Raw genomic sequence first — 23696 nt, 5'->3', positions numbered from 1 at the left:
TCAGCTTAGTAAATCAGAACATGCCCTAATTTTTATATTAGCTTAATTGTATTTTGTCAAAACATAGTTTATTTGAATTTTTAGAACTTATTATGTTTGTATTAATTTTTTAACTTATTTGTAAATTGAATATCATATGAATTTAACATGATTTGAGATGGGGAAGGTAAGGGTAATCCCATAAACCCCAAGCAAAAGTAGATAGTAGAACTCAAACTTACGACCTCAAAGTTAAAAAGTGAGTTCTCCACCAAGCTTGTTTGTTATGTAAAATTTAAGGAAGCTTATTTAAAGAATGAAATACATATGATCTTCTCTACATTGTCCTGCACTGAAGAAGCAAGCTCGCTGATACTAAACTATGAGAACTTTCAATTACAACTACAATTAACTGCACAACAAATTTATCCTGTAAATCCAAGAAGTCAATATTCATGAACTAGAGATTTGCAACTAAATACATAAGCCTTGAGCAACCATGCAAAAGAGAATAAATCAGACAGCAACCTTCACACCAGAAAAGACAGACCATTCACATGTGCAGCTCTAGAGAGTGGCTCACTAGTTGCAACAAGACACAAAAATACAATAGAGCTCGATATAAATATATACACTCATTCAAGATTTCCCTTCTTCTACCCTCAATGCTCCAAAATTAACATTCACCAATTGTGCAGCTGCTCTGGCTGCAGCTGAAGCACGATCTGCTGAGGTAATGGCCACTCTGGCTTTCTCAAAGATGTCAGAAGAATTTAATCCTGTATCCTTATTACTGTCACTAACAGAACTTTCCCCTGTGCTATTTTGGTTTGATGCTTTTGTCCCGTTGGAGTTCAATACAACCCGGTTGCCATTATGACTAGACATTTGGGGAGCTCGTATACTTGGTTTGTCAGTTGAAACTGGAGGCGTAACAGGCTGTGCTACATTAGAAGGCGAAGAATTACGATGCAGCGCCTGGATAGGAGGTGCAGAAAGTGAAGGATCTACAGGTATTGTCCTCCGACCATCCTGTACAAGTTGAAGAAAACTGTGTAGTTAGATAGAAATAAAAAACATAACAGAGTTTACTTTAAAAGGTAATGAGTGCATTCATTTTTAGACAACCGATAGAAAATAAGTGTGCAAGATAATACAGGACAAAAAGATTGTCATATAGTACTTATTAGTGTTCACACAACTAGCATATCATGTTGGTTGCTGGTTCAGTGATTACAAGAGCATACACAAAGGAGAGAACTTGACAATCCAAACTTACCCCCCCCCCCCCACCCCCACCCCCACAAAAAAAAAAAAAAAAAAAAAAAAAAAAAAAAAAAAAAAAAAATTATTTGGGGAAGAGGGTGGCCGACAAACAGAAGAAAAGGGTCAGAGGGAAAAGGATACTCCACCTACAGGTATTACTGCTCTAATCACCAACTCACCTCCCTAAGCACCTCATTAACAAATATTATTTGTACGAAAGTATCAGATTATAAAAGAGACCATACTTTTTCCTTTATAGTAAGAGAAGCATATAATTGATGGATGGGTCTTTCATAGCACCATCAAGGCATTAATGCTTCTGTACCATCAATATGACAATATCCACAAATTCAAAACAGTTGACAAGAAAAATAATAAAGGAGGCTGTTCTTTTTCTTGTTTGCATTGACAATGGCCAAAACAAGTTCATTGCCTTAAAAAACCCAGGGAGTATATTCCAAAAGAGCTGAATGCTATAAGTAGAAGATGAAATATTCGAGTCATTCCATAATAACTTGATTTCCTTGCATTTAAATGTTCAGTATTGTTGATTCTTACAACAAACTGAACAAAGTAACCGAAGCAATAAAGAGCTCATGGATTTGACTCTCTTCTCTTAAGGTCTCATCACCTTCATGCTCTGAAATTTTGCAGTTTCCTTGGGAGTTTGATGATGGCAAGAAGGGAGCATTTCTCCAGAAGATGAAGTAAGAATGGAAGTAAATGGAGCTTTCTTAAACCATGTTTGTGTTTATATATTTTCAAGGAGATCCTAGATGAAGAATAAGATGCAGGTCATTAGCACCCCAACTACTGGTTATAAAGCTTGACTTTATTTTGTATTGAAACAGATGGATTAATTGTGTAACGGCAGAAGACCAATCTTTAAACAGCAGCCGCACTTCAGAGCTTGAAGAATAACAGACAACAATAGCCAACGTTAGCCTGTTAGGAACCGCTGTACAAGAGGTTCAGTTTCCAGGTTGCAACAAGTTCCAGAGCACCCTATATAAAAGTATCACTTAAACCTATATCTTTCATCAATTTAAGCCCAATTTTTAAAACTAGAAAATAAATATATTGGTCATACAAAAAAAGTATTAAATTTGCTAAACAACTATATTTGGTTTGTAGCATTTGCAAGTTGTAAGAGTTGTAAATTTATGAACCTCTTTTTTTTTTTTTTGAAATAATTTTGCAAAAAAGTACGAAAAGTATTAACAGATAGGGTACCATATATCGGAACCAAAACGTTCTCATTTTCTAGGTACCTGTTCAACATCAGGTTCCTGTTCTCATTTTGTGGAACCTATTGCAACAAGTTTCGATTCTGATTCCAGAAATTGTAGCAGGGTATCCTGCTATGCTCACCCCTAGTCAATAAGAGAGCAGGAACTAATTATTAGTGTTCTTGCAACTGATTCTTATGGGCATAATGATGGGGAAAACCGCAAAAGTTCATTGTGTTAGGTCATCAGAGGGAAGATGGAGGTTGAATTATTGATCATTGAGTTTTAAGGATGTGGCTCTTGTAGAATGAAAGAGTATGCAGTGTTGGTGGTCATAAGCAAAGAGCAATTCTATAAAGGCAAACACAAGAGACGATGAGAAATCAAGTGCAATGGGGATCATCACGAGAGGCGATTATCATAGGGTTCATGTAAAGCTGCACTTGGTAGCAATGCAGCAAAATTATACAACAAAATTATACAGGAGGAAGCATGTAAAAGTCAGATTTGGAGCGTGTAGACATAAGAGAGACCTTGTCAAGATGGATTGTTTTGTGAAACATTGTACAAGTACAATCAGAAAAATTATAAAAGGTTTTTACACAATGTGAGAAAAGGAGAAAAATGTGAAAATGTTATTTGCCATTTTTCTATTTTGAAAGCAGCAAAAGTAGGAAACATTTGTGAATGAAACAATACACATAATTGGTTTGGAAAAACTGCCTAGAATAATTTGACCTTTGCCTCACACACCCAAGATAATCCCACCTTTCAATTATTTTTTAATAATCTCACCTTTAATGTCAATCAGCGAAAAATGGTCCATGGCGGCCTGTTATTGGTAAAAAATAATAATAATAATAATAAAATAATAATAAATTTTTTTAAAAAGTTAATATTTTTAAAGAAAATAAAAATAAAAAATTAATGTTTACAAAACCACCCCACCAGCTGCCAAGCCACCAACAAGTTACCTCCCTGCGGCTCCGGCCACCAAGACCCTCAATCCCTTTGACGCCATGACCGACACCCCCTCCCTTCCCCATACCCTGATTTTGGCCCCCATCCCCTTCCCACACCTCAATTTTGGCTCCTCTCCCCTTCCCACACCTTGATTTCGGTTGATTTAATGGCGACACAACGGGTAGGAGGACCTGGGTTTGGTCGAGGCTGGTGGTTCTAGGCCTCGCCTGGGCCGGGGCAAGGAGGTGGCTGGGGCCTAGTTTTAATTTTTAGTTTTTTTTTTTTTTTTTTTTTTTTAAAGTTAAAAATAGTTAATTACTAATCATCATTTCTTAAAACAAATTTAAAATTAAACTTATTTTTTAACCAATCATGTGGAGACATTGTGACACGTGTAAATTAAACTTAATAAAAACAATTTACCTACTCAACCGGTCACTTGAGACCATTTGGAAGCGGATTGACCTTAAAAAAAAAGGTGGGATTATTTTGGGCGGATGAGGCAAAGTTCAGATTATTCCGAACAATTTTTCCAATTGGTTTTAGATTAGGGGTAAATATTTATTGTTCTTTATTTAGCATGTAATTAATTATATAAATGCCTTACGGTAAAATTTGCAATCAATTCATAAATTCACATTAATGATCGGATATAATTTAAGAAAAATTTGTTTTCTGATATAATTTATTTATTTACTTCATAGTAGTTGTACGTTTAATTCCAAAATGTTATATTATTTGTGAATTATCAATACATTTTATCTAGTAGAAGTCGCATTTCTGTTGCGAGCTTTAATAATTTTTTAAGAGTTCTCACAGCGGAAATATGGCTTCTACTCGTACTAGATAAAATGAAAACAATACCTCACAAATAATAATATTTTGGGATAAACAAACAACCCCTATGAAGGAAATAATAAATGTAAGAAAGTAAGCTTTCTTAAACTAAACCTTTTATGACATGAATAATGTTTGAGTTATTTATCAACATTACAACCTAAGCATTATATATAATAACAAGAATGACTGAAACTATTTAACTAAACAAACAACGTAACATGTTTGCAAAATATACTCGTTTCATTTTGATATCATACCCATTTTCCTCTCCTAGAATATCTCTCAATTTTTAGAGAAACAAATTATATGGTCTATTATAGCCAATATAGTCATATGCTCCCAGAATTCTCCACCTCATTCAAAATAATTTTAAAAACATTCAAATTTTGGACAAACGAATTTTAGATATTTGTATCCGGTTGCACCATTTTGATAATGATGGCCTACGTAGCCTTGGCCTAAATCAAACCAAACATAGTTCCACTTATTTTACTATGTTAATACCTAACATGAGACAGACTTGCTTCCTGACACAACTTTTGTTAACATGTCTGCAAGGGTTCTCATTTGTATGCACTTTCACAAGAGAAATACTTCCTTTCTCTATGAAATTTCGTACAAAATGATACCTTACATCTAAATGTTTGGTACAAACATGATGAACCTAGTTCTTTGCCAAGTGAATAGCCCATTGGCTATCACAATTTAGATTCACACTATATTGTTTCAACCCCAAATAATCTATAAGTCCCCACAATTTTCAACTCCTTCTGTACTCAACTTTTTTCGTAAATAGAGCCACTATAGCCCGTAACATTGATCACAACTAACTAGAGCACCATTTATTTTAAACACATAACTAGTAACAAATCTTCTATATAAATCACCAGCGTAGTCCAAGTCAACAAAGCCGCTTATTTGACATGTATCTCCGCCAAAGCATAAACATGTGTCAAATTGTCAATGGTACCTTTTATGTACTGTAAAATCCATTTCAATGCTTTCCAATGTGCTTTACCTAGGTTCTCCATGAGCGTAATGGTAACACTCACAGCTCGTGGCTGGACATGTACACACCACAGCGTACATTAAACTACCAGCAACACCAGTATAAGGTATGTTGAGATATAAGCCTTTATTTAGCATGCTAAAAATGTGAAAGGTTGAGGATAAAGGAGTATTAATTTAGTGTTACTAAATTAAATTAATGGTTCATGCATTTGCTATATAATAGGTGGGTAGCATTGTTTCTGTAAGCCTTTATACATTAATGTTTTGTTTTTCATTTAAAATCATCCCAAAAGAAAACATACAAGAGAACGAGAAGCTTTAAGAGAATTTTTAGAGAAAGTTCTCGAGTTGGGTATGGTTGTGAGTTGTAATAAGTGTTCTGAACACTTGTGTATTATTTATTTTTTTTTTAAAAGTTTTGCAGTATAATTAGAGATACAAATATTGTTCATTTATTTGAATTATATATATATTTTTTCCCCACTAATTTAATTGTAAAGGAAATTTGCATAATATTTCTTAACAACTTAGTTGATATTCTGTTGACATTCAGATAAAAATCGGTGAGAAACGATCCTAAGAAGTTGGATTTGAGTGGGAGCAATGGCTGCAGACGAAGGAAAGGTAAGACTCGAAAAATTCAATGGTGCAGATTTCGAGTTTTGGAAAATGCAGATCGAAGATTATTTATACCGTAAAAAACTTTATGAACCTCTCGGGAAAAAAAGCCAGAGGATATGAAATATGAAGATTGGAATCTTCTACATAGACAAGCCCTTGGAGTTATTCGGCTAACGTTATCACGTAATGTAGCTTTTAATATAGCAAAGGAAACGACCACGGCAGGTTTAACGAAAGTTCTCTCTAGTATGTATAATGTTCATTTAATGAGGCGGTTATTCAATTTGCGGATACAGTAGCCAATTGAGTTCAATCAAAATTGATTTTGAAGATGGAGTTTCGAGCATTGATACTTTTGTCTTCAATGTACCTGGAATGCTACAATCACAGTTGTGAGTAGCTCGTCAGGAAGCAATAAGTTGAAATTTGACGATGTTCATGACCTGGTTCTCAGCGAAGAGATTCGACGGAGAGAGTCGGGTTAATCATCAACCTCTTCAGTTTTACATACTGAGTGAAGAGGATGAAATTCAACCAAATGAAACGAACGTGGAAGATCAAGCTATCGAGGTAAATCCAGAGATAGGAGATCAAAATCAAGGACTTCTAATAATTCCAAGAACGCGAAGTTTATTGAGTGTTGGAATTGTAGGAAGACGGGGCATTATAAAAATCAGTGCAAAAGTGCATCGAAAAACCAAGAAGCAAAGGCAGAGGCAAATGTTACTTCTACTATAGAAGGAGATGATGCATTGATATGCTCTTTAGAGAGCAAGGAAGAATCTTACGCGTTAGATTCTGGAGCATCGCTACTTTGAAGAAAGAATTTTTTGAGAAGTATGTCCCTGGAAAACTTAGAAAAGTATACCTAGGCAATGACCAACCTTGTGATATTGTTGGTAAAGGTGTAGTGAAAATTAAGTTAAATGGGTTAGTTTGGGAGCTGAGAATGTTAGGCATATTCCCGAACTAAGAAAGAACTTGATAGTTGGCCACCGAAGGCTACACTACAAATTTCCAAGATAAAAATTGGAAGATTTCAAAGGGAGCAATGACAATTGCTCATGGTAAAAAGAGTGGTACTCTTTACAAGACAGCAGGGGCATGTTGTTCAATTTCAATTGCAGTAGGAAATGAAAATTCCAAGTTGTGGCACCAAAGACTTGGCCACATGAGTGAAAAAGGGATGAAACAAATGCATTCTAAATAGAAATTACCAAGTCTTGAATCAGTTGATATGGACGTGTAAAGAATGCATACTTGGAAAGCAGAAGAGTGTAAGCTTTCAAACTAATGGTAGAACCCGAAGGAAAAGTTAGAGCTTCTACACTCCAATGTTTGGGGGCCAACAACTACTTCATCCATAGATGGAATACACTACTTTTTATTGATGATCACTCCACGAAGGTATGGGTTTACTTTCTAAAACAAAAATCCAAAGTGTCTGAAACTTTCAAGCGATGGAAAGCTATGTTGGAAAATGGTGGTGAATATAAAGACACCACATTTAAGAAGTTTTGTTATGAGCATGGGATCAAGATGGAAAGAACGGTGCCGGGTACACCTACTACTTCATTTATAGGTGGAATACACTACTTTGTCACTTTTATTGATGATCACTCCACAAAGGTATGGGATTACATTCTAAAACAAAAATCCGAAGTGTTTGAAACTATCAAGCGATGGAAAGCTATGTTGGAAAATGGTGGTGAATATAAAGACACCACATTTAAGAAGTTTTGTTATGGGCATGGGATCAAGATGGAAAGAACGGTGTCGGGTACACCTCAACATAATGGTGTAGGGTGTAGTTGAGCGTATGAACCGAACATTGACAGAAAGAGCCACAAGCATTCGTATACAATCAGGTTTTGGCAGAAGCAGTCAACACACAGCTCATCGACTCCATTAGACTGCAAAATACCAGAGGAGGTATGGACTAGAAAAGATATAAATTTGTCTCACTTAAAGGTTTTTGGCTGTGTAATATATGTGCATATTAGTGATCAAGGCAGGAATAAGCTTGATCCTAAATCTAAGAAATGTACTTTTATTGGCTATAGCGAGGATGAGTTTGGATACCGCATATGGGATGATGAAAATAAAAGGGTAATCCGTACTAGAGTTGTGATTTTCAATGAAAGAGTCATGTATAAGGATAGACCAGCGACTCAGTACAAAGTAGGCCGATGTTTGTAGATGAAGATTATATCCCCAACAGTACGGTGAAAGACTCACCTATAAGAGAACTTCAACAAGAAGAATTTGTAGGATAGGCCCGTACACTACAGTCTAACATGCCACAACCTTCTAGTCCAGCACCAGTATTGAGAATGACTACTCATGAACCTGAATGCTATAATGAAGCATGTCAGATAAGTGATGCTAGAAGGTGGGAGCTTGCAATGAAAGATGAGATGAAATCTCTGATTTCAAACCTGACATGGGAATTAACCGAGTTACCCATGGGTAAAAAGGCACTTCGCAACAAATGGGTTCATCGAGTGAAAAAGGAGCATGATGGTTCTAAGAGATACAAAGCTCGATTAGTAGTAAAAGGATTCCAACAGAAAGAAGGAGTTGACTACAATGATATTTTCGCACCAATTGTGAAACATAATACCATTAGAACAGTGTTAAGTATTGTTGCCATTGAAAATCTTCATCTCGAACAATTAGATGTGAAGACTGCATTTTTTCATGGAGATTTAGATGAGGAGATATACATGCATGAACCACAAGGTTTCTTAGAAAATGGAAAAGAAAATACGGTGCGCAAATTTAAGAAAAGTTTATATGGTCTAAAACAAGCCCCGAGACAATGGTACAAAAAGTTTGATAAATTTATGCACAAGGAAGATTTCCAAAAGTGCAATGCTGATCATTGTTGTTACATCAAGAGATATCAATCCAGTTATATCATTCTACTACTTTATGTCGATGATATGTTAGTAGGTTCATATATGGATGATATAAGAAGGCTAAAAAAGCAATTGTCAAAGGAATTTGACATGAAGGACTTGGGTCCAGCAAAGAAAATTCTTGGAATGCAAAATACAAGGGATAAGCATGAAGGTACATTGCAATTATCTCAATCAGAATACATTAAACGTGTTTTACAGAGATTTAGCATGAGTGATGCCAGTTAGTACACCCTAGGCGAGTCACTTTCGATTATCGACGAAGGAAGATAGAGACTATATGGCTAAGGTTCCATATGCCTCGGCTAGTTTAATGTATGCAATGGTTTATACAAGACCGGACATTGGACATGCAGTGGTAGTTGTTAGCAAGTTTATATCAAATCCAGGAAAAGTTAATTGGGAAGCAGGGAGATCTACGAGGTACTATAGAGAAGTGTATGTATTTTGGTAAAGGTGAATTAAAAGTACAAGATTATGTTGATGCTGACTTTGGAGGTGAAGTCGATCGCCGTAGAAGCACGTCACTGTGAAAATACAACGGTTAGGCAGAAAAAATTGTTCCTCTATCCACTACAGAGGCTGCGGTAACTGAAGCTAGTAAAGAGATGATATGGCTTTAAGGTTTGTTAGCTAAGTTGGGATTCAAGCAAGAGAATAGTGTTTTGTACATTGATAGTCAAAGTGCGATACACTTGGCAAACAATTCAGCATTTCATTCTAGAAGAAAGCACATTGGACTTTGGTATCATTTTATTCGATCTTTATTAGAAGATGAAGTGCTAACATTGGAGAAAATTCAAGGAACTAAGAATCCGGCATATATGTTAACGACGACAGTGACTATTGACAAGGTAAAGTTAGTGTTTAACTTTGGTGGGCCTACTTGAGTAATATAAGAAAACATCATGTTGCATGGAGTAAGGTGTGAAGACAAAATCTGTCTTCTAGTGGGAGGTAGGAGATTGTTGAGATATAAGCCTTTATTTAGCATGCTAAATATATGAAAGGTTGAGGATTAAGGAGCATTAATTTAGTGTTACTAAATTAAATTAATGGTTCATGCATTTGCTAAATAATAGGTGGGTAGCATTGTTTCCGTAAGCCTATGTATATTAATGTTTTGTTTTTCATTTAAAATCATCCCAAAAACAAAAGAAAACATAAAAGAGAGAGAGAGAAGCTTTAAGATAATTTTTAGAGAAAATTTTCGGGTGTAATCGAGGTGGATATGGTTGTGAGTTATAATAAGTGTTGTGAACACTTGTGTATTACTCCCTCCGTTTTTAAATACTTGCTCCATTTCTATTTTTTGCACTATTCATTTGTCCTAATTTGACTAATGTTTGTGATTTATACATTAGAAAAAATAATCTTCTGGGTACTTGTTGGAATTATCTCAATGAATTGATTATTAATTTTCAATCGTTAGAATTTATACTTATTGATAATTAAAGATATAAGTGATCAAAGATTAGTATCGGCATGCGTGTCCAAGAGAAATGGAGCAAGTATTTAAAAACGGAGGGAGTATTTATCCTTTTTAGTAAAGTTTTGCAGTATAATTAGAGATACAAATATTGTTCATTTTTTTGTATTATTTATATTATTATTTTTTTCCCACAATCCCACTAATCTGATTCTTAGGGAAATATACATAATATTTCCTAACAAGGTACATTATCCATGTATGCCTTATCTTTCGCTATAGTGGGAGATTGTTTATTAGAGAGCCTAAAATGTGGAGCCAATGATTTCACCACTAATTTAGCACCTTTCATCCCAAACCTTCTAATAACCCACTCAATGTAGCCTTTTTAGCTCAAGAACAATTTCCGGATTGATCTCTCTATTCTAATCTCCATACCTAGTATTTTCTTCACAACGCCCAAGCCTTTAGTTTCGAATTCTTCACAAAGTTGAATTTTTAACCTATTTATCTCCACCTTGCTCTACAAAGTTTGCGAATGTATACACAACAATCGTACTTACTTCTAGAAAATCCTTGTTTTAACATACAAGAATCAAATCACTTGTACCACTGTCAAAGAGATTGCTTTAATCCATAAAGTGATTTCCTAAGCGACAAACCTAAGTCTTTTTACCCTCAATCGTAAATCCCTCATGTTTATAAATATAGATTTACTCATCCAAATCACCATTTAAGAAGGTTGTCTTCACATCAAGTTATTCCACCTACTACCCAAACCACCTCCCCCCCCCTCTTATCCCACCGACTCACCAGAGTCACCACCACGACACCACCAATTACCCGGCCACCCTCCTTATCCCACCACCTCACCACCACCAACTATTCGAAACCCCACCAACACCTTCCCAACTACCCAAAACAAAATCAATCCTCCTCGAAATCACCTCACAACCACCTAGAAAAATCCACCATCACAAATTCCTTTCTCATCCACCACAAAAAAATAAATAAATAAAAATGGTAATTATTAGCTTTTTCTCATCATCATTTAGGGCTTTAGTTGGTCGAATTTGACCATGAAAGTTGTAGATCTACAATTTTCATGTTCAAAGTTGAGCTTTAATGATAGTGATGAAACAAAAGAAAGGGAAGAGAGAGAAGGGAGCATTGCTCGGCAAAGAGAGGGTGGGTGGTGGTGGTCATCCATGGAAGAAGAATGAGAGAGAGCGAAATGGAGTTTTGTTGGGGTGGTGAATGGAGCTTCTCTCTCTTTCTTTATCCATGGAAATGGAGTTTTGTTGGGGTGGTGATTGGAGTTTCTCTCTCTTTCTTTATCCATGATAGTGAAGAGAGAGAGAGGAGATTAGTGGTGGTTAAAGTGTGATAGTGGTAAGAGAAGATTGGTGGTGGTTTGAGAAGATGAAGAAATGGAGATGAAATCTTGATGAGAAGTAAATGATGATTCGATGAATCAAAACCTTAATCCCATAAGTGGGGTCGATACATGAACCAAATTTGATTATTCCGAATAGTCATCGACAAAAATATTCCTCATATATCCCTTACGATCCAATGCTTCATCCTCATGCAAATTCATATACTTCATATCCTTCCTAATTACTTCCGACCCTGTCATTTCGGTCTCTCTCTCCCTCATTTAACCTCTCCATGGTCCCACTCTTCCACTCGTCGAACCAGTGCACCCTCGGGTCTCCGTCTTACATATTCAAACCAACACATGAGATTTTCCCTTAGTTAATAATTTAATAACTTGTAATTTAATGCATTAATTGAATTTGGGAAAGATTAAGTAAAGGTATGTTGGTAATTTCATTTAAAAAATTTAACTTAAAAAGGCTTGTAGCTTTCACATTTAGTATATGTTACAACTAAAAAGTAACAGAGGCAGTAAGAAAATATGCTTATTTCACAAAAGATGCATAAAGCATTAGCTAGAAGAGAACAAAAACCCAAGGATATGAAGGATGAGTATTAGGAAGAATAATATCTTCTAAGAGTGTCCACAATCCTATGCCTTATAGGGAAATTGCTTTCTTGTTTAAGAAGCAACGGCTTCTGTGTGGCAAAATTAGAGTCCAATTTCTTGACGAAAACTCAAACAACTCGAATCTAAATAAATTTCAAATCGTACACATGCAAGATGGAGGAAGGCATTGCAATTCGGGACATCACACCATATATGCCCAAATAGGAAATGCTTTATAACTTACCAAAGTTTAAATGGTGGCACTGTTTAATGAGAAACGATATGCTTGTAAGACAATAGGATTATTAGGTACCATCTAAGGGAAGATGCATGATGGAACAATAATAATGTTGAAGGATGTATGAGACATTGCAAGAAAAATCATCTTTATCAACTTATTATTGAAAAATGGATGCAAAATAGTCTTAGCAAACGGCGTTATAAAGATAGTGATGAAAAAGATTCATCACGGTAATTTTTATCCTCTATTGGGGACACTATTACATGTTATTTAGCTGTTGGAATCGGTGGAAATAAAGACCAAACATAAAAGATATTGCACATGCACCTTTAGGCATATGCGAGAAAAGGTTTTATCATTGCTTAGTGGTCATGGTTTGTTATAAAACATGAAGAAGCCACAATATCACAATATGAAATTTTCTACAAGTAAGCACAAAAAAGAGAAATATTAGTGTGTGTATCCGAATGTTGGGGTTAGGCAAAATTTGCTCCTAAGGGAAGTTCAAGATATTTTGTTACTTTTGTTGACAATTATTATAGGTGTGCTAGGATTTATTTTCTTGAACATAAGATCAAGGTACTCAATACTTTTAAGCAATAGAGAGCAATGGTTGAGAGCACTACAAGTCAAAAGATAAAACTTGTATAATTTGATAATAGTACAAAATACACCTAGGGAGCTTTCAAATAATTTTGTGATAAAGGCACTTGTGAGACAATGAACAATCAGAAACACATCTCAATAAAATGGAGTAGCAAAAAGACTAAATCATACATTACTTGAGAAGGCAAGGTGTGTGTGCTCTAATTGAATGGTGGGTACAGTTAATTGCTAGAACTTGTAATATAGCGGATCAATCCCCACATTCTTATTTAGCTGATCAATCCCCATATTCTTATTTAGATGGAGACGCACCTTATTGATGTGGTCAAGGGAACATGCACATGCACCTTAAAGCCTTTAGGTGCTAACTTATTATCATGTCAAGGATAGCAAGCTTGATAAAAGAGCCAAGAAAGCAATATTTATAGGGTATTAAAAAGGGTTCAAGGGATATTGTCACCTTTCTATTACAATTAGATCTGGTTTGATGCACTAATTTAGCAACAAACAGTAACTCATGTAACCCTAAAGAGGGAGTTCCAAACAAAAATATCAGAGACAATAGCAAGTCCACTTTATCCAATGCCTAAGCCCAAGTTCCCTTTCAAAATACTAGATTTTCTCATAAAATTGCATCATTTAGGAATAGAGCCAATAGATGATAAGCAAGAAGTGCAATAAAGCTATAGTGCAGAAGAAACGACAAGAAAGGAAAGAAAACACACCAGGAGATCGTCATGTTTCTTCTGGAATTCTGCTTCAGTTTCTGAAGAGTCCCAGTTGACATTAAACTCTTTTGCAATTTCCTTCAGCAGCTTGAGTTTTAATTGTGCAGATGGAGCATTAACAGAAAGATTCTCAATTATCTACAATGGAAAGCCCAAAAAATCCAAAGGTGAAACATAAGTTCTAGAACAGGAACATTGGGACATCATGCAAACATCTGCCACATAACTATCAAGAAAAACTGTATCGCAAAGACAAGAATTTCTCAACTGTACGGTTAACACTAGTATCAGGCCGGAGTTCAGAGACAGCTGAAATAAATTCCTTTCCATATTTTGAAGTGAACAAGTTTTTAACTTGCAGGAGGTCTGGCAAATCGGAGCACCTGGGAGCTGCAAAAATTACGCTTGCTATAGCCTCCTGCAACTCTGAAGGACATTGCCTACAACCCATATTTGCAATTATAAGTACTTCTAATACTCTTATAGGAAATATTTTATGCTACACAAATCTTTCTAGTTAATGTAAGGATCAGAAGCACATAAAAAGAAAATGTAGAGTTTTCTCAATGATGCTCTTCCAGGAATAAAAGATACACACGGATCTTCAATGATGTAACGTTAAATACCTCAGAAAAGAGGAGAAAAAGGAATCTTTCTCTATAGAAATGTGTTAGACTGAGTGATTCAATTGATGATGAAGAAAGAAAATTCTTAATTCGAATTTCCACTTTAACGACACAAGTACGATTAATCAAATTCAATAGTGATCGTTTATCAAAGAATGACTGATTATCGACTAAATGAACAACCGAGAGCAATGTACTTACGATACTTAGTTGAAATTCATACATAGAAAGCATCTAATGAATTTATGAGTTTGATAGATCTTGTTTAGAAGAAAGACGAGTACTCCTTCTCATTATTGGACAATCATTTATTAACAAACCTCGAATTTCTGGTTGGAACAACTCAGCCGATGTTTTCCAATGTCCTAAGGGTGGGAATTTAACTTATTAAAGAAAGAACGACAAAGGTAGGATGAGTGCTCTCCAATATTTACTTCCCTAGAGTTGCCGATAGCACAAATGAGGCAGCGACTTGTTAAAGCTTAGGGGTGAGCGACAAAAGTTAGAAAGAGAAGGTCACGGCAAAAATAGTTGTTTATCATTATGATAGATATTAACTTCAAGTACAGTGATGTATAGTCAAGCATCCTTTGAGAACAGTCAAGAAACAATTGATAAGATATAGCCTATTTTCATTTGTTAATTCAAAAACTATCCATCGAGCATAAAAAAAATAATAAATAAATAAAATTGATGGGATAATTTAGGTGAATTACCTCTGACTTTCAAGAACGGGCACACGTGCAAGAATAAATTCACATAACATTTCCAAAATCTCATATGCCTCCCATATGTTTTGTTCTCGTATAACATGCTCCACCTTAAGAAAGAAAGGATTTCATTGAGACTATTTTATCTCAAATAGTTTGCATCAATCTAGGAAGAATCTATATATCTATATATTACACTAAAAGACAAGCGCCTCAATGTGAGATTGACAGATGTCTCTTTATGATTCGCTGTTTTTTTTAATTTTTTAAATTTTTTAATATACATTTATGTTTCCATATAAAAAAAATATTCTAAATATTTTATTCTAAATAACTACATAAACTAATATAAAAAAGTCTAGCAATATTATTTTAAAAATAGTGTTAGGATTATATTTTGGGAAATTGCTTTTATAAATAGCATACTAGCACAGAGTGATATTTATTTGCTCGGTGAAATCAGTTACTATAACAGAAGATCATGAAAATGGTCAGAGCATCTATTATAGTAAAGTCCGGGAATATTATTGCGACATGTTGAGCAAAGGAAAGAATTATACAAGTATTTCAGATTACATAATATGAGCATAATGGTCAGAGCATCTATTATAGTAAAGTCTAGACATATTATTTCTCAAATAAAAAAAAAAGTCTACAAATATAATGGTAGCATGATACGGTAAAAATAAAATATTCAAAAAATAAGGTAAAATTAAAATATTTTTAAAATATTCAAATCAAATCATAGTATTCAAATAATAAAAAAAATAAAATATTTTTTTTGTATAATCACCTATATAAATAGTAGCCACAGTTATAACATATACTACCTCCGTTTCTTTTTAGTTGACACATATTTCTTTTTAAGAAATTTTTTTTTAGTTGACACGTTTCTTTTTGGGGTATCTTTTTTACCTTGTATTTACAAGCTACCCCACTTGTTTTTTCATTCTCTCTCACTCTCTCTCATCCCCTTAATATATGTGTCTGAATCAAACGCGTCAACTAAATAGAAACATAGGAAGTATGTCTTTATAATTTTCATTTAAAGGTCATATAATATATATCTATATTATGTAAAGATTAATATGTTGTTATTCAATATGACATTCACTACGATATTTGACCTTACTCCTCTTAAAGAATCATGGTGAATAAATTAAGTTAACTTTGATTTTAAAAATATATATCTAATGTAATTTTAGATTAATATAGAGTCTATGAATTGTTAATATTAGGGGTGAGCAAAAACTGTGGGTACCCAGTATTGGAACCGGTTAGGACCCGGCGGGTCCGGACCCAGACCCAGTTATACCGATTCCAATTTCGGGTCCAAAATCTAGGACCCGGTTATATCCGGTTCCAATTCCAGGTCCTAAAATGTTGGACCCGGTACCCACCGGGTACCCGGTTATACCAATTCCAATATCGGGTACCCGGTCTTGGAACCAGTATAACCGGGTACCCGGTCTTGGAACTAGACATTTTAGGGCTAATTTGTTGTATAGTTCGAATACTTGTTTTTTTTTTTTTACAGCCCAAATTAAAATAAGCCCAACATATTAATGTACTCATATTCTTTCTCACTTCATTAACCCTAAAATCTCACAGCCTCCATTACTTTGAATCACATACTCTCTTAGATCTCACCCCTTCACTAGTCACCCCTCCATCACGGCGGCTCCGTTCAAGTGTTCTCCACTCGGATTCTCCTTTCAAGCAGCCTCGCTCATATTATTAAATGTTCTTCTACTCTCAAGCTCTTTTTGTTATTTTACTTAAAATTTGAGCTTATTTTAGTAATTTATGTATCGTAAATTATCTGAGATTTGTAGTTAGCTTTGCATGTTTATGATAATTGATTAATTGTGCTATTTTTTAGATTAAAAATTTGTGTTTTTTGTAAATTTGTATACCGTAAATCTGCCAATTTGTAGTTAGTTTGCTACTTGCTAGTTTGGGTATGTGGAATATAATGCTATAAAATTGACTAAAGTGTTGCAAGTTGCAGTAAGGAGCAAAATAGAATTAACTTACGAAAATGAACTTGATTAATTATGTATAATGGACAAACTACTTTCTACAACTTACTGATGAAAATAAATTTACTTATGAAAATGAATTTGTACACATTATTACTCTAATACTCTCCTATTTATTTATTTATATATGCTCTCCTTAAGAAGCCAGTGCACCCAAGTAATATTTCAATGTAAATTTTTTTTATTTTATTTCAGATTGGTAATGGATGAACCTATGGATGATGAAAGTGATGCGGGTGTTGGGAATGCAACAAGCGAACCAATCACAGTTGGCGATAAGAGGAAGTCTGAGTTTTGGTCTTTTGGAGCCATTTATCGGACATTAGAGATCCGAAAACCAAAAAAATAATCAAGATTAGATGCAAATATTGTGAGATAATTTTTTGGAACTTTATTATCAGGACATTATTAATTATGTTTAGGGACATTAAACTTGTAATTTTGATGATGTTGTCAGTTTGTTGTAAAGCCTTTTTTCAATTTTTTATTTTTTTTCTAAGTTTGGAGATTATAGGAAGCAAGCTAGACACTAGACAAGACAGGTTCAAATTTTAGTAAATAGTAAGTAAAACAAGGAAAAAGAAACCGGGTACCCGGATTTGGAAATGGTACCCATCGGTTCCAATACCGGGTCCAAAATTTGAGGACCCTGTATAACCAGTTCCAAGTATACAGGACCCGGTACAACCAGTTCCAAGATCGGGTCCGTCAAAATCAACCGGGTACCCGGTTGTGCTCACCCCTAGTTAATATATAAATTATTGAAATTACATTAACTTAGATTAAAAAATATGCGGAGTATATCTAATGTAACTTTTTCCTAAAAAAAAGTTAAACAACATTTTCCTAACAATAATTATGCCAAAAATTTATGCATATATAATAATTAAAGATTCCGTACAACTTACAAATTTATTATTTTTAATTACCATAGATTTGTAATGAAATTTATATGAAGAATATTCTCATTTCTATAACCATTAAATTTTCATATTTCCTTACTAATTTAATGCTAATATTTAAATTTTAAATAATTATAGTATAAGAATACATATCCATAAAAAAATATATAACATACATGATAGGGTAGTTGATGAAATTTGTCTTTTGTTTTTTAAAATCTTAATAAATATCTTTCATTTGTATAAAAATTGACCAATATCCATATCTATATATTTGTGTTGTATATTCTATCAGTTGTTGATTGGTTGTGGATATTATGTACTCCGTAATTGTTTTTGACACAATGTTTTACTTAGGAAAATGTATATAGATGTAGGTCAAATATAAGGTAAGTTATTATTGTGTCTAAAATACGACGAGTAAAGAAAATATTCGATTGTATAATCGCTGAAGTGAATAGTATGGTAAGAAAATTTTAGTTTTTATCTACGGGAGGTAGGAAAGATTTAGTCTATATCTCTTATAGTTATGTGGAGTATTATTCATTATTTTTCAAATAAACAAATAACATTATTCAAAAAAATGAAAGGAAATAAAATAAAATAAAATAAAATAAATCCAAAAATTAATTTGTCAGTGAAAATGAACCCTTTATTACTAATTGAATTATGTTAGTTTTTTTTCCCTACGGGATTAATAATTTTTTTTTCAAAAAATTAATAAGTTGATTTATAAATCGTGCATTCGCACGGGCACTATTCTAGTAGGATACTACAAGCCAAGAGCAATTACCCGGATTCTGGCAATGGCCTCTTGGCCAGTCAGCAAAAACTGGGCTATCTCCTTGCGCATCTGCTTGAGTTGGGCATCTCTTCTATTTTGCAGCAATTTTATACGGGAGATTGCCAAATTTAAGCATGTTTTGCTACAAAATAGATATCAGCATAGTCATTGATCAAACATTTATAAAACTAAAAAACACTCGGTTAAACAAAGTGCAATTATACAATTATTAAGTCTATTATATTGACAGGATGGCAGAAAATACTTCCACAAATCCAAACACTTCCATTTTTAATGCATAGCACACCCCATGGGCACGCAATTTAAGGAAGATATTGGAGGGGGTAAACGGACATATTATTTTAAAACCACAGTACTGATTAGAAAGGATCAGGTCATTAAGGTTTAAATTAGTTCAATTAATATGTACATTTATCCTCTCGATGAATGGAAATAACTGTTCTCCTAATAGTGTGACCAGAATTTGAACCAGCAATTTGCTACTCAAAGTGATGGTGGAAACAAAAGTCACTTCAGAAATCAGAGTCACCTTAACTGCACTTTCTCCTACTCCAATCAAGACACACAACATCTATAAATTTTTCATAAGACATTGTTTTACGACTTCCATTCGCATAGAACCAATGTTTCTGAGGACCCTTATCTACGGTTTTTAAAGGGGTAATGAAACGTCGCCTTGTGCTTGAAATATTCGTCCATCAATACCCAATTGAAAGGCAAATGCCCACATTTCTCAATTGCAACTTCAGTGATCATACCAAAGTGCAGCTTTATGAGTCATTAATATTAAAAATGTCCTCCTTAAAACAGTATGTCCATTTTCATAATAACCATAACTTCATCAAAATATGATTACATTGTTAAACTGAAATTTACAAAACGGCGATCTTCCATGAATAACTGAATAAGTAATCCGATCTTCTAATTAGTAGCAATAACAGTAACCACAGTACAGTTTAAGACAATTATACAGAAATCAAATAATTAATACCCGCAATAAATCAATTCAAATACCAAATTTTTAAGTAAAACCCAAATCAATAAGAACTAATAAAAAGTTATTAAACGATCAAAATTTTATAATCTACCAACAATTGAAATACAAAAGTACAAAAGCATAATTTGGTGAATAAAAGAAGGGCGAGTAATCAACTTACCACCTAGTGCCGAGAACACCCCGATTGAAGAGCTGATTCAAGACTGACATTGAATCGAAATCAGAAATAGACAAATAGTACAAACCCTTTGGAAATTTAGGAAAGATTTGATTTTTGTTAAATTTATCTCAAAATTTGTGCGTCGATCAGTTGAGTTTGATTGAAGAGGTGACTAACAATAATCACCAATTCAATGCCGAGGGATTGGCCGGAGTCGGAGTACCAAATCAATTTTCCAAGTTAATCTCCTAATTAACAAAAAGATTTAAAGAGTAAAAGAGGGGTGTTTATTCCATTTTTGGTTTGGATTTTTGGTTTAATTCAATCCAACCACTGTTAGGCTGGGTATGCTTGGAGTTATTGCATTATTTGCATGATAAATTTTTTTATTAATATTTAATTTTATTGAATGATATATAATATAATAATAGCTTATTGGCTAATACATTGAAGTTTAAACTTGAGGTTGTAGCTTCAAATCTTGTAAAAACCATATTTTAAAAAGTTAATGTGAGAGCATTTTTGTATTTTCTTAGTTTTACCCCCTTTCTCTCTCCTCTACCTACACCTTTGTCACCAATTCACAACCATACGCACCACCCATAGCACGACCACCGGCATCACCTCACGACCATTGTACTTCCATTAACACCATCATGTGACCATATTACTTTGGTCACCACCATCACGCGACCACCGCAAGACCATTAGCACCACCATTACGACTATTAACACCATGACCATTAGCGCCACCACCACGACCATTAACACACTGTTGCACGAGCAAATTCTTTCCCCTAAAGGGTTAGTATGGCCCCAATTTACATGTTTTGCAACTAGGGTGACTTTTATTTAATTGGCCGATCGGTTGGTTAGCTGGCCAGATTATACCTCTAAAGGTGGTCGTGCAATGATGGTTGTGCAATCAAAGGTGTGAGTTCGAAATGCTTTGGGGGGTGGAGAGAGAAGAAATTTCTTTTAGTGGGGGAGGAGAGAGTCATATTAACAAAGTTTGCTAATATGGCATATTAAGTGGGACAACTCTTAATTTATAAGAGATTTTCACACATAAAAATTTACAGAGCTTTTTGGTGCGACCTACTACCAACTCGGCAAAAATAACAGAGTCTGATGTGCATAACAGAGTTTGACACGCACGCACAATTTCAAGCAACCCCTAATTATTGCAAGTAATCCATATTATCAATAACCCATAATTTCAAGTAGTAACCCCTAATTTTAAGTGGTAACCCCTAATTTCAAGCAACCCATATTATAAGTAATTCCTAATTTCAAGAACCCATAATTTCAAGTAACCCCTAGTTTCAAGTAACTCATTTTATAGCATACCCAAAACAGAAAACAAAAACAAATAACTCAAATTCTAAATAACCCCTAATTTCAAGTAACCCCAACTCCAACCCCACCAAATTAACCCAAAACCTAACAAAATGACAAAGGAATGAGATTCATCTTATTCTTCTTCAATGGATCTCTTTCGAAGCTACTCCAATGGCACCGAAGAAGACGACGACAAACAACCCCAACCCAACCAAACCAACCTAGAAAACCAACAAAATGACAAAGAAATGCGTCGATTTGGTCTCTAAATAAACTTGAAAATAGGGTTAAGGTTTGGAATTGAGAAGGGGGATTTGGAATTGAGAAGGGGGATTTGGAATTGAGAATGAGAATTTGGAGAAGAGAAAAGGAGTTGTAGAGGAGAAGAAAAAGGCGATGATGAAGAAAGTGAGGAGTGAGAGGATGATGCTAATAATCGGGGAAGATGAAGAAGAATAGTATAGATGTTTCTACCATTGTTAGAGGGTAAGAGAGAGAGAGAGAGATAGAGAGTGAGAGAGAGAGAGAGGGGAATGTAATGTGATGAGTCTATTTTATATATATTTTTATTCTCAGTCTCACGGCCATATTTGTGCTTATTTGAGCTCTACGGAGCTATTTTTATTACTAATATATGTTTTCTAGTGTTTTCGTAGAGTTGGTGTATTTTTGTAGGAATCTGCAAATTTATGACAATTTCCGAGATTATTAGCCACTACAAAGATATTAGAGTTGAATCGTGTTTTATGACCGTATATTTAAAGCCCAAGACCGAGTTAAACAAACTTAGTTCGGTGATTAAGGGCTCGATTAAGTGGAAAAGGTCCATATTTGCAACAATAAATACGGATCAACAAGTGAAGGAACTTGGACTTAGAAACTCCAAGGCCCAAGTGCAAGAGTTGCTTGATCAAGCGGCTATGAGGCTTTCTAATTGCTATTGGACCTGCGAGCTCCTTAGGCTACTTCGTTGGTTTGCTCCAAATTCCCACATCATTGATTTTGAGTGGGAATTAGAAGAAGTTAACTTGGATTAAAAATCCTATTTCTTTTCTTATTTAAGGAGGTAGGAGTAGTACGTGGGGGACTTGGGGGGGGGGGGGGTGGAGTTTAGTTTTAGTTTGTTTAGCTTTTCCTTAATTAGTTTTTAGATTAGTTTAGTTTTAGTTTTAGTTTTTCTTTTCTTTTCTTTTTTCTCTCTCTAATTTTTCTTTCTCTCTCCTCTTAATTAAACTCTTAGTATTACTTTCTCTCTTGTTTCTCTCTCTACAACTCTTGATTTAATTCCATCCATTATTTAATCTCTTTCCTTGATTATGTCTTGTTTAATTGTTTTGTTTAGTTTATATTTAATTATGTGTGAGTAGTTTTCTCTCTAGGGTTTATGGGAATCCATAAATAATATGAAGGGGTATTTTATTATTGTTAATTATCAATGCTAGATTAATTTCCTATTGATTGATTTAATGCTCTGTAACTAGATTAGGCCTGATATTTTATGCATGAGTTTGACAATATTGATTCGAGATTCGACAGATGAGAATTGATGTTTAGGTCTAGTTTCAATAGGCAGGTTAATTTATAAATGGTTAAGTCGAGATTCGAGAGATGAGATTTAATACCGGTAAATTAATTGTGTGATTGTAATACGTAGCGAAAGCTCTTTATGATCTGATTAATGTATGCATTGATGATTGATTATTATGTTTTACCTTGGAATATTATTTATTGGTGAACCTATGCCCTAAGCCTTTTATTCATTGTTTCTCTTCCTACTTTTATTCTTTCCCACTTTTACTCTTAGTAGTTTAGTTTCCTTTGATTATTGTATTTTGGTTACTTTATAATCTAGATTATACTAATTAATTAGGAATAGGAAGACTCATTTCTCTGTGGATTCGACCCTACTTCCCTATCTACATTAGTTAGAGGATTTAGGAATTACTTTTGATTAGGGGATACGACTTTACCCTATCATAATGACTAGTGAGGACTGAGAAATGGGAAGTGAGAAAACAAAAATAAATAAAAAAATTTGGTCGTGACCAGCCACATATAAAAATTTGCCAAAATATAAAAATTTAGCATATAATCACCTCTTAAATCTTGTTTTTATTTACATAAAACCACCTTTTAAAAATAATGTTGCAAAAGACCACTAATTCAAAAAAATATGTTGCAACTTAGCACTTTAAACATGCATTGCCTCCTCTGCTCACATAGTCACATGTGCACTAAGTTGCAACATAATTTTTTAAATTGGTGGTCTTTTACAATAATTTTTTTTAA

At 34.2% G+C, this 23696-nt stretch overlaps 1 protein-coding gene and 1 long non-coding RNA gene across 2 annotated transcripts; one reads left to right on the top strand and one right to left on the bottom strand.

Annotated features, from left to right (window-relative positions):
• Nucleotides 1-332: 332 nt before the first annotated feature.
• Nucleotides 333-21968, bottom strand: LOC110719135 (IST1-like protein). The gene is made up of 6 exons (XM_021898043.1): nt 20067-21968; nt 18898-19030; nt 15167-15270; nt 14093-14264; nt 13822-13962; nt 333-1011 (listed from the first exon to the last, which is right to left on the bottom strand). Exons 1-6 carry the CDS (start codon nt 20114-20116, stop codon nt 619-621), a joined length of 993 nt encoding a protein of 330 aa, XP_021753735.1. The 5' UTR covers nt 20117-21968; the 3' UTR covers nt 333-618.
• On the top strand, nt 16638-17665 carry LOC110719143. The gene is made up of 2 exons (XR_002511042.1): nt 16638-16903; nt 17398-17665. It is a non-coding gene; the product is annotated as an uncharacterized LOC110719143 (long non-coding RNA).
• Nucleotides 21969-23696: the final 1728 nt, after the last annotated feature.

This window comes from Chenopodium quinoa, unplaced genomic scaffold, assembly GCF_001683475.1.
Source record: "Chenopodium quinoa cultivar QQ74 unplaced genomic scaffold, ASM168347v1, whole genome shotgun sequence".
Lineage (NCBI taxonomy): Eukaryota > Viridiplantae > Streptophyta > Magnoliopsida > Caryophyllales > Amaranthaceae > Chenopodium > Chenopodium quinoa.
This window is presented reverse-complemented; position numbering and strand designations above follow the sequence as displayed.